General features: G+C 43.2%; 1 protein-coding gene across 1 annotated transcript; it reads left to right on the top strand.

The window, feature by feature from the left end:
* The first annotated feature begins 920 nt into the window (after positions 1-920).
* LOC149847207 (cationic amino acid transporter 7, chloroplastic-like) lies at positions 921-3,491 on the top strand. The gene is made up of 5 exons (XM_089993621.1): positions 921-1,302; positions 1,378-1,600; positions 1,701-2,049; positions 2,155-2,386; positions 2,899-3,491. The coding sequence occupies exons 1-5, from the start codon at positions 921-923 to the stop codon at positions 3,489-3,491; spliced, it is 1,779 nt and encodes a 592-aa protein (XP_089849747.1).
* Positions 3,492-12,861: the final 9,370 nt, after the last annotated feature.

Genomic DNA, 12,861 nt, shown 5'->3' with positions numbered 1-12,861 from the left:
ATTCTTAAAAAACGTGAGACAAAGAAAAGAGTGAAATAACCGAAATACCCCTGATTGCCCGTCACTTCGTGAGAATCTCCAGCGCACACCAGGTGCGTGTGGGATCACTGGTGGCGTGCGCGCGACGAATCCTGTGACGACAGCACCACCGTGTCAGGGTATCTTCCGGTACGACACTGTCCGAAGCGGAAACGCCATTCATTAATGTTGTTCGAATCAATCTTGAATCTGCCCTTTTTTTACCATCAGATGACATGCGTTATTAAAATATAAAAAAATGTTAAAAATTACCTCTTAAACCACTTAAAAAAATTTTAAAACAAAAATTGAATCGGCTTCTTTTTAATCTTTGGACCGATTCGATCCGAATCAGGTGATTCAAGGCTGGTTCAGACTGATTTTGACAACATTGGATCAGGTCTCACAGGGACACGGCTAAATGCGGTTTTGTATCCATGGACGCAACATCTGGACACACCATGTGACACGCTACAACTGTATCGTTACTGTTTGCTATGTTTACAAAATGTTCCTTGATATATATAAAATTCATGTGTCCCCGTGCTTTGAATGTCTATCTCATCTCGTATCCATATCCGTATCCGTATCCGTATCCGCATCGATCTGAAACTGATCAGAACCTTCCAAGCTGGGTGGCCCGATTCCGAGTCATTTGGACAAGCATCGGCCCTGACGCCGATTTTTTTGGAAAGCAAATAATGTCCAAGGTTTGAAGCGGATAATTTGTCCGGTAGGGACAAAAGAGGTAGGACATTTATGACGCTAAAACAGTGGCTTTCGGTAAATCTCGTGGCCTTTAAATTGCGGTAACCTTGCAGCCAGGAGGGCCAAACTCCAAACTGCAAACCAGTCTCTCTCTCAGAAAACAGAGTGAGTGCGGGAGAGGTGGGTGCGTTGTGATGGCTGTGAGGGAGGGCTCCTTCTCGAGCCTCCGAGCCTACGGCTCGGCGCTGTCGCAGACAGCGGAAAGGGTCTGCCGGCGCGCCGGCGCGGTGTCGACGTCGTACGACGAGATGAGCCGGGTCCGAGCCCTGTCCGGGTCCGCCATGCAGAGGAAGCTCCGGTGGCACGACCTCGTCGGCCTCGGCGTCGGCGGGATGGTCGGTGCCGGCGTCTTCGTCACCGTGGGCTCCGCCGCCGGCGAGAAAGCCGGCCCCGGCGTCGTCCTCTCCTACGCCGTTTCCGGCCTCTGCGCCCTCCTCTCCGCCTTCTGCTACACCGAGTTCGCCGTCGAAATGCCGGTCGCCGGCGGCGCCTTCAGCTACCTTCGCGTCACCTTCGGTAATCCCCCTCCCTCCATGCCTCCGCCGGAATATTCCTTTCCAAATTCGCTTCCTCATTTCTCACTCTCTCCAGGCGAATTCGCGGCGTTCGCCACTGGAGCAAACCTGCTGATGGAGTACGTCGTGTCCAACGCGGCCGTCGCCCGGACCTTCACCTCCTACCTCGCCACCATCTTCGGCAATTCCTCACCGGGCGCCTGGCGGATTCCGGTCTCCGGCTTGCCGGAAAATTACCGCAGCATCGACCTCATCGCCGTCTCCATCATCTTCGCCATCACGATCTCTATTTGCTACAGGTAAAATGCAATCACAGACGCGACGATACGAATCCTCTCAAGATGACCACCATTTCGAAATTCAATCTTTGTATGATAAATTTTGGTGGGCTTTATGCAGCACGAAGGAGAGCTCGGTTCTGAACATGGTGCTGACCGTGGTGCACATCTCCTTCATCCTCTTCATCATCATCGTGGGGTTCGCAAAGGGTAGCCCGAGGAACCTAATGCACCCGAAGGACCCGGGGAACCCGGGGGGTTTTCTGCCGCACGGCGCCATTGGCGTCCTCCGCGGCGCGGCCACCGTCTACATGAGTTACATCGGCTACGACGCCGTCTCCACAATGGCGGAGGAGGTGAAGCACCCGGCCAAGGATATACCCGTCGGGGTGTCCGGGGCGGTCGCCATCGTCACGATTCTCTACTGCCTCATGGCCGCTGCTCTCACGTTGCTGGTCCCCTACGATGCGGTACGTTTGCGTACCCCCACCAACCCGACCCTCTATTTTTGTATGTAATTGTAGACGGGATTTTTTCTTTCTTTCTTTCTTTTCTTATTTTGATGAGATTTTCAGATCTGCGTCGACGCACCGTTCTCGACGGCGTTCAAGGGCGTGGAAGGGTGGGAGTGGGTTTCGAACCTGGTTGGGGTGGCCGCGAGCCTAGGGATCGTGACGTCGCTGCTGGTGTCCATGCTGGGCCAGGCCAGGTACCTGTGCGTCATCGGTAGGTCCCACGTGGTCCCGTCTTGGTTCGCTCGGATCCACCCTCGCACGGGCACTCCGGTCAATGCCTCGGTCTTCCTCGGTGAGTTTGACTCTCTAGCTCTCCTTTCTTTTTTTTATGACGGAATTGCCCCCGCGGCCTCGTTCCTTTTTCGGGAAAAAGCCATCCAATCCTCGGATTTTTTACCGTCGGTTTGAGACGTTTCCGTCGACGGCCCTTTTGAAGAACATTTTCTCCGTTCCAGCTTCGCTTTCTGGATGTCTTTTGAGGATTTTATTGATGGTATTTTCGTCAAATGAGTTCAATTATCTCGGTTTTTATGACGAAAATGCCTTTGTAATATTCTGAACGTGTGGAAAATATAGCTCACTGGCTCCAGAATCTCTGCCGTCGAGTTCTACGCCGATGACCAATGTGCCCTCAATTTTATGTCACATTTACATCGGCTTTAGTGTATTTTGGGGGTTGCCTTGATTGATCAGAGAAGGGGAATTTTCGTCAATAGATCGTGACGAAAAAGGATGTGATGGCATACTTGTAAATATTTCTTATTTACAGGGGTAAATTCTAACGCAGTTCTCTCTTTCGTCCAGGTATTTGTACGGCCACGATTGCCGTCTTCACGGATCTGAGGGTCCTCCTCGATCTGGTCTCCATCGGTACCCTCTTTGTCTTCTACATGGTGGCCAACGCAGTCATCTACCGGCGCTACGTGGCGGACAATAAGAAAGACAGGTGGCTCACCGTCACCTTCCTTCTCACCTTCTCGGCCCTATCCATTGCCTTCACTCTGACTTGGCAGCTGTTCCCCGGCGGCTGGGTCCGGACCCTGGCCCTCGGTGGGTCCGGGCTTGCAGTGGTTGCCTCGCTCCAGATTTTCCAGTTGGCCGCTTCGCAGGCTCGGAAGCCGGAATTCTGGGTCATGCCGCTGATGCCGTGGATTCCGGCGACATCAGCGTTCTTCAATGTGTTCTTGTTGGGGTTCATGAACTGGGCCTCCTACATCCGGTTCGGGTTCTTCTCGGCCCTCGCACTAGCGATGTACTTACTGTATAGCGTACATGCCAGCTACGACGCGGCCGAGGAGTATGACCAGAATGTGGGGGATTTGGAGCTGCAAAAGGACTCCAGAGATGCAGCTCACCATACTGGCAACCTAGCTTGTGATAATGAACCTAAGGTGTAGTTACTCTAAAAAAAAAAACCTAAGGTGCAATTCATCTCTATAGTGATGGATTAAGCTTTCCAATTTTGGCAAATTTTATACATGATTGATAGAAAAAACAAGATGAAAAATGGGGGGATTGTATCATAATCTTCTTCTAAACTACTTATAATATATTTGTAAAGGCAAATTGGGAAGGAAAAAAATGGTTAAATGTATGTTTCTTTTATTGTTTTGAAGATTGGTCAGCAATTGATAAAATTAATTGGTTCCATGGTTCCTTAAAGTTGGGTTCATATGTCCCACATGATAAGTAAATAATGAAAGGAGGACCTTAACTCCCATTAATGGGTTTTTGGGATCATACACATGCAAAAGAAAAGTTGGGATGAGTTAGGATATTGTATTATGCTCCATGACATGGATATCCAAATTCGTCACAATTTTCTTGATAAGTAATGACCCTGTTAGGCAACTTGGCAGTAGTGAGCTATTGAGGTATGAATTTATGTTAATTATTTTTTGTGGATAATCCAAGGCAAAATACCCCATCACCGACTACACCAATTGGTAAAATTCTTGAAGTCTTCCCTACTGACTCACTGGAGAGTGCATACATACAGGTTTCGAACTTGTGACATCTCGTCAACTTGACATTCACAAGTTTCTCTTATCAGAGGAGCAGCAAATTTAGGCTGAGAATCTTGTAAAATCAGCAAACGAGATGTACTATCAGCATGTTATTATAATGGCCTCACAAGATCATCTATCCCTAGATGGGTTGACCCAAAATACCATACCCTTGTTGGGTAGTGGCCCTAATTAGCTACGACGGTTGGTGCTTGGGAGTAGGGATGGCAGTGGACCGGAGAAAGAGGAGCCCCGCCCCACTTCGCCCCGTTTGGACGGGATGGGCTTATGTTTTCCCCCGCCCCGTCCCCGTCTCAATCCCTGCGCTGCCCTATCCCCAATCCTTCTAATGGATGACACTAGACCAAAGAGAAATGGGGTCCTGCCTAGGGATGGCAGTGGGGCGGGGGACAAAGTCTCCACCCCCGCCCCGTCTCCCTCCCTGGCGGGCATGGATTTTATCCTCCACCCCCGCCTTCATCCCCGTTTCATGTCCTCCATCCCCAGTTCAAACGGGGATGAGGCGGGGCGGGGATATTGCGGGGAAAAGTGGTCGGGCCGGGGAAAAGTGCACGTCCATCCCCGCCTCCACCCCCATACGGGAATGGATTTTAACCTTCGTCCCCACCTCCATCCCCGTTTCATACCCTTCATCCCCGGTCCAAACGGGGCGAGGCGGGGCGAGGCGGGGCGGAGCCCCGCTTTCCCCCGGTCCACTGCCATCCCTAGTCCTGCCCCGTCTCGCCCTTGTTTGGATCGAGGACATGAAATGGGAATGGAGGCAGGATGGAGGTTAAAATTCATCCCAGTGCATGGATGAAGGCGGAGATGGACGTTCGGATTTTGAGATGGGGGCGGGGGACGGTGGGGGTGGAGAGCTTGTCCCCCTCCCGGGTCCATTGCCATCCCTACTTGGGAGCTGTAAGGGATCCTACAAATTAAATAATATGGAAGTTTCTTTAGGGTCCATCTTTGGTCCAATGTTGTCTTGTCAGTCTTTTTGTGAATCGGCCCATTCGTATTGTTTCAGTCATAAATCAATACGAAACCAGCGGCTTATTTTTAAATAATTTTTAAACTGGCTTAAAATAGTTTTCTTATAATTTATAATGGTATTTTAATATTTTGTAACACGTGTCATCTGCTGGTTAAAAATTGACTGATTCGTTAGATTTGGATTCAGTTCAGAATAGAATCTACTGATTACCCCCGAATCATTTTGAAAATGGATTTAGGGTTGGTACCGATTTGACAACATTGCTTTCTTTTGCCCTTAATACCAAAACAGGGCTTCAATTTTATGAATTTCTTGATATGGGCTTTCGTTTTCTTAAAAACTGCCTAACATGGACTTAAGGTTAACCTCCATTGTCTTGGGAGATTTGTTTATTTTGAGCTTACTCTTGGAGATATAAAAATACTTATTTACCCTTTTAAAACAAGAGGAAATAAGTATTATTATCAGTCATTTGAGGGTATTATTATCATTTGACTCGATTTAATTGAGACTTAATCTGAGTTAATGTGCAATGATGCAAATAAGGTCTCAGATTGGCAATTTTTAGAAAAGCCTGCATCAGTTCAGAAAGGCGGGACTCTTTTGTGGCGATTAGAGGCAAAAGAGTGAGCCCTAAGATGGCGTTTGATTCGTGGACAGCCCTGGACAAGGACACCATTTCCTGCCCTGACCTGTTCACTAACAACCTTGGACAAAGATGACAGACACATCTTTTTTCTTGTGTTTTTTTCTTTTCAAATGTCCAGGGTGTCCTCTCCACCGGAACACAAAAAGGCATCCCAGACAAGCATCTTTTTTAACAGCGTCTGGCCATCTGTGTGTGTGTGTGTCGTGTTTGCGTGGGTGCATGTGGGCCCCACACATTGTGCACGCAGCGGCGACACCACCTTCCGGCAATCAAACGCCCCCATTTGAAGGTGTTGATTTAAAATTACAAGTTTTTGAGTGAGAATTTTAGTGCATTGTGGGTTCATGAAGACCTTAAAAAACATATTTACATGTCACATCACTTTATTGAAAATTTGTTTTGTGTTAAACAACCTTTTGGAGATCACATTCATAAAGTATGATTTATAAAATATTGTTGAAAAAGTTTCAAAATGTAATTTTTTTTATAAATGAAAAGTACAATTTTTTTATAAAGTTCTTTTGCATTTATTGCTTGCCACTAAAACCTAGGGGTGGCAATCGTGTCGGGTTGACCGGTCGACCCGACCGGTTGGCGGGTCAGCATACCACAACCCGAACCCGACCCGTTTATTAAACGGGTCGGTTGTGGCAAACACGAACCTGGCCCGTTTAATAAACGGGTAACCCGACACGACCCGCCAACCCATTTAATAAATGGGTTGGGTCGGGTAAACGAGTTCTCAGGTTCACGGGTCAGGTTGGCAGGTCGAGTTGACGGGTCGGGTTGGCGGGTTGACCCGCCCGCCTAACCCGTTTATTAAACGGGTCAGCCGGGTTGGCGGGTTGGCATACCCCCAACCCGAACCCGACCCGTTTAATAAATGGGTTAGGCGGGTCGACCGTTTTATTAAACGAGTTGGCTTAAGCCCAACCCGAACCCGCCTAAGGGTCGGGTTGGCGGGTCGTGTCAGGTTTTCCCACCCCTACTAAAACCCTTGCAAATTGTTTAGCATGAGTGTGGGTAAGAGGCAAAGCATTTTTCGATGGTTTAAATAAAGTCTTTCCTTTACTTATATTTTTGTAACCCCTTGTTTTTTGGGCGTCTTGTAGACGTTGTTGCGTAACACGCAGGAATAGATGAGTCGATCGTGGATGCTTGAGGTGCTTTGATGGTGCATTTTACATGCTCGTATTGGCGTGAGACGCGTTTTGACAGTTCTAAACCTTACTTTGACTTTTCATTTTATGCTTTGTTTGGCTTTGTTTGAGAGCTCTTAAAGTATATTTGAATAATGTTTATGGGGTTTTGTGACGGTTAGACAGTTTTGGAGGTCATTATTTTTTAAATATTAGATTTGTAGCTTCTTAATTTCATTTATCACCCAAAACTTGTTGACCCTTTAAAGTCTATAAAAACTCTTAGTTTTTGTCTTTTGTATCATCATATTTTCTTATATATTATCAAGTTTTTTCTCTTTTATATTCTTTTGCTCTTGTTGGACTTGCAAGTTTCGTGTATGAGAGGGGTCACATGGTTTAGTGAAACAGTGACACTCTTGAGGTTCAACCTAGTTGTATCTTGAGAACTCAATAGCAAACAAACCTAGGTTCACATATTCAAAAATTCTAAAGTGGGACGATTGAAGTTATACAAATAACGATCTTAAGAACATATAGGCTTGAGATCTCAGTTTTCTTAAATCTTGTTTTTGGCCACTGTTTGTTCCAACAAAAATCTAAAAAAATATGAAAGAAGGTCAGTTATACTCAACAGTTTTATGACATGAATAACACTGCATATTACCCCCAAAAAAATATTGCCTATCGTCATGGGATCCAAACTCCCTAGTTGAAACACATAGGAAGAGGGCATTCTGTCCAAAACTGAACCTATGGATGTGTTCAACATGACCAAAATACTAGGAATAGACCCAAAGGTCGTATTTTTTCAATGTAAAAATGTAAATTTTTGAGGGTTAAAAATTCAGGACATTATACACCATTGCTTTTTCAAACCCCAAAAAATCTCGCATACTCGTCGAAAAAACATGAACAAATGGCTGGTTTCAATTTAACCAAACATATATATCACATTTGGAGGATCATATGTGCAAAAAAATCAAGGTTTTTCACTAGGGTTTTGGAATCTAGGTTACACACATTATCCTCTCTCTCTCTCTACAGACCATTTATCTTCTATACCACCTTATACTTCTTTGAAAAACATATTTGCATGTGTATTTTATTTGATCTAAACTGATAGGTGTCTTTTCTATGTCTTATTAGGTAGAAAACAAGTATTAGTTTAAACATTTTTAATGTTTAGATGTGTTTTTAGCTCAACAAAAAATTAACAGTTCATATTAAACCAAAAACTTGATTAACTAAAATCAAGAATTCTTGTTAAACTGATTTGATATAATGCATGATTTTTAGTGAATAAGTAACGATAAACACATCTATAAATTTTGATTAAGCAAAAAATACATGCAAGTGTGTATTTTAATTTAAAGGGGCCTGGGACCCTTCTGGAGATAATTAATGGCCTGAAATGTATATATATATATATATATATATATATATATATATATATATATATATATATATATATATATATATATATATATATATATATCAAAGCTGAATAAGTGCATATACGTCTTTTGTTGGTTTTTCTTGTTAACTATTTTTTTGTGCTTTTTTTCACCTGTTTTTAAAATGTAAACTATCTTTAATCAAGCATTCATACTCTAATAAAATTTTGCCGTTTTCAGGTATTGCTGAATGCTGACTATGGTCGTCGTCCATAGACGCTTTGCTTTTCAAAAGTTGGGAAAAATATTAGATATTGACTTGTAAAAGTTTTGAACTATTAAGGCGGTTGTCCTGATCCATTCACGTATCCACTATAATCAGGATTTGTTGGACATTGTGATAAACTCAAATCTTTTATCCCATTTCCTAGATAACTAGGTGCATGGAAAGCTACATTATTTAAAATGTGACAAAGTTTCACCTTTTTTTTCCTCTCATTTGACCAAGGCCACCATTTTGTGATGCTATTGAGCCCACTGACCGCTCCCTGTGGGGTTCGGAATCCAACACCCTCAAATCTTTTCCCCAAGGAGGGTTGGTGTAGTGGGGTGGGGGCTTGGCTGCTAGATGGGCAGTCATGATTAGATTCTCATGGGCATTGCTCCTCTGTGCAGGCCAATGCTTAGCATAGGCCCTAGGAACAGGGGTCCTAGCCTCGGAGTTTTTGCTGTCGGCACGACGACTGTAAGTATGGCAGGCTGAGCCAGCGCAGCCAGTTCTTCATGCCTGAAGTGATTTCTTCTGGTTATAAATTCAAAAAAAAAAAACACCTTCAAATCTTCCAATTCCAAATTATACATTTGGTTCTACCCCAACATACCATATGCTTAAGGCCCTGCCAATGGACAAGCTACAAACAGTGGCCACTTTGTTTCTTGTGTTGGCACTGTCAAGTGACTCAGTGTGTGTGAATATGTTGGCTAGAGGCAAGGTTCCATGCATTGATGCTACCACAGATCTATCCCTTGTTAAGGTAGGGCCTCCTGGCTTGACTGTATTCTGTTGGCAAGGTTCCTTGTGGTGTTGCAATCACATGTTTTGTGGTAGGGCCTTCCTATCATTCATGACGTAATTCTTATGAAAAAAAGGATGTCCTCTGTTGGAGATACGATTGAAACAGTAATGGAAACCAGAAGCATGATCAGGGCCCTTCGTTGCGTGATCCGAGATACTACTTACATTAATGCCAGAGAGTTTGTGGTGGTGCCGGTGAACCAGATCGCCACAGCAGACTCGTGGTATCTCTCCAGATCTGGCAAAAAAAAAAAAAGCAAGCATCCCTGACAGGTAATTCAAATGAAATAAAGAGGGAGGGGGACTGACCATGGAGCACTGTAGTCTTGTAAGGAGGGGGCCCCTATGTGTCGTTGGCGAGATCTCACTCAAAACATGAACCCAGTCTAAATCCTTGCATTATCCACAACTAAATCCAGTATATCAAAGTAAAACTAGCATTTAGATGTGATTATATGTCTATAATCAAGAAAATAAGGTAGGATTTTAGGAATATATTATACCCCATGAAAAAAAACATGTTAGATGTTTTTTTTAATAAGAACGAAAACGTTTCATTAAATCAAAGAGTCAGGGGCCTACAATCAGGTTGTCGACAAGAGGTCGGCACTAAAAGGACACAATAGTGCTATAAAGGGAAAACTTTTTTCGACAGAGAAAGCTGGGGTTAGGCAGACCCCTACCAGTTATTCAACCATATACCATCGGGATTCGAACTTACAACATCTCAACACAAGGTGACGTGCACTAACTGCTCCTGTCATACAAGCGGAGCCCTGTTGGTCAAAACGAAGTGGAAACTTGCTGTAGATAAAAATTGAAAATCCGGTCCCTACTTAGAGGCAAACATACTGCAGACATCAAAGACGATGTGTTTACAGATAGTTTCAAAAAACTGGTTTTCCTTCCATAGTAATTAACCACCAGGTTGTGATCAACCAACACCTCCAAACAAAAGCTCCCTTCTTTGACCTTGAAAGAAATTCAGGACCAAGTAGGAGATCCCGACTCCAAGAGGATATACCCATAGGATGATATCACCCTAGAACTTGTGGAAAAGCTTTCTTGTGAAAACAGAATCTCAGAACAAATGAATGCATGATATCTTATCCTATTAGTTGTATATATGCTTGTAATACTTGAGCCGTATGCATCAATTGAAAAACGCTATTCTCATAATTTTTCTTTCTGTATAGTCATATTTTAATATGGTATCACAGCTGGTGTTCGTTTTTTTATAAGTTTTTATCAACGTCTGCTGTGGCGACCTCGCCGCCACCGCTTGCTTCTTCAACCAGACCTACGATGACAACTTTAACTTCTCTGCCACGCTCTACAAGGACACCCTCCGGCTGGCCCTCGATGTCATCCTCGGGTTCGCCTTCTGCGGCGTGCGATCAGTGGTCGGCATCTCGCTGCTGCCGCAGGGCCTCCTCAGGTAGGTCGCAGCCCACTCTCTCTGTTCTTGCAGATGTGGCCGCTCTACCACGCCACCTTCTCCTATTGTCTCCCGAGTTTTTTATCCTACTACTTCTCTGGTTCTCTCTGTCTAGGTCCGATCGATCTGGGCATCTTTCGATCTGTGCATTCCCAATCTACGCACCTCTCATTTGCAGCATCCTCATTGCTGCAAATTCTCTCCGCGGTCCAAATCAATTTTTTTTTATATATTTGCAACATCTATTTTACTGTTGCATGAATCTATGGCTACAGAAACCATGAAATCCACTAACACCAAAAGGGATTCGTCGATGGGGTCTATCGTTAGTTCATATTTTTTGCATCACTTTGACAACCCAAGTACGGTGCTAGTATTCCAAGTTTTAACTAAGAATAATTATTCAACATGAAAATAGGTTATGTGTATAGTGCCAAGAACAAGCTCAATTTATTGATGGAACTGTCCCAAAATCGGATATTCACTCTACCTCATTTGCAGGATGTCAAAGATGTAATGACATGGTTCTTTCATGGATCTTGAACTCGATTTATAAGGACTTGTCTTCAAGTGTTATATATTCTGAAACTGCATTTGATGTTTGGAATGAGCTTCATAAGCGATTCTCTCAATCAAATGCATCATACATTTATCAAATTTAATTTGATATAATCAATCACAAACAACATCATAAAGTCAGATATTATTAATTGAACCAATTCCTTCCATCTCGAAAGCATATGCCCTCGTCATTCAGGAAGAGAGGCAAAGAGAGATGCGAGTTCTTCCTCCGTCATCCAATGAACATAGCATGTTGGCTGCCACTATTGAGCGTAAGAACATTAAAGGCATGAATTTAAGATTTTTTCAACCAAGACCATATCCAAATCGCCTAAGACCCAAGTGTGACCATTGCGGTAAGTTGGGTCACATGAAGGCTAACTGTTATCAACTTCAAAGTTACTTCAATTCAAGCAACACAAGTGCATGGGTAAATTCAATCACGTCAAGTAAGGGGGCTATTCTACCTCATGTCACACCCAAACAATATAAACATCTCATAACTCTTATGTTACAAGGTAAACCGGAACCACAAGTTAATCTAGTAGGTAAAACTTTAGTCTTTCTTTCTTACTCTTCTTGTTGGATAATAGATACTGGAGCTACCAACCACATAGTTTCTAGTCTTGATCTATTACACTCTCTACAATCCATCATTTACCCACCAATAAGATTACCCATCGAACTATCTGCTCTAGTTACTCACATTGGCAGTATATACATAAATTCACAAATATGCCTTATTGATATCTTATATGTCCTTAGTTTTAAATACAATTTGATATCTGTTAGAAAATTGACCAAAGATTTACAATGTGATATTGTTTTCACCAATGGATCATGTATTTTTTCAGGACCGTCACTCGAAGTAGATGATTGGAGTGGGCAAAATGCAACATGAACTTTATATGCTTGAAGTCCAGAGTGGAGTCACTCTTTCTAATTTCAACCCTGCTCATCTTTGGCATTATCGTCTCAGACATATTTTACATTCCCGTTTTCAGTATCTCATTAATTCTAATAAATTAAATTTTTGCAAGTTTAATGGAATATGCTTAATTTGTCTTTTGACTAAACAATCACGTTTTCCTTTTCTAAACAAAATTATCAACTCAACATCAATTTTTGAACTCATTCACATTGATTTATGGGAAAGATACCAAACTCCATCTTTATCTGGTGCACATTACTTTCTAATCATTGTAGATGATTATTCTCGCTCCACTTGAGTATACCTAATACGCTATAAATCTGAAACCTTTTCTCTTATCCCAAGAATTTTTTGCCATGATCAAAACCCAATTTAAAATCCAAATACAAAAGGTTAGAAGTGATAATGGGAGTCAATTTTTTTTCAATGATATATAGACATTCTTTCTCAATCAAGATATTTTTTATCAATGTAGTTGTATATATACTCCTTCACAGAATAGAGTGGTGGAACGCAAGCACCGAGATTTCCTCAATATGGCTCGGGCCTTGCATTTTCAAGCCAATCTTCCTAT

The sequence above is a fragment of the Nuphar pumila genome, chromosome 2 (assembly GCF_984573655.1).
Source record: "Nuphar pumila chromosome 2, dmNupPumi1.hap1.1, whole genome shotgun sequence".
NCBI lineage: Eukaryota > Viridiplantae > Streptophyta > Magnoliopsida > Nymphaeales > Nymphaeaceae > Nuphar > Nuphar pumila.
The sequence above is the reverse complement of the archived record's forward strand: the minus strand, read 5'-3'. Positions and strand labels throughout refer to the sequence as shown.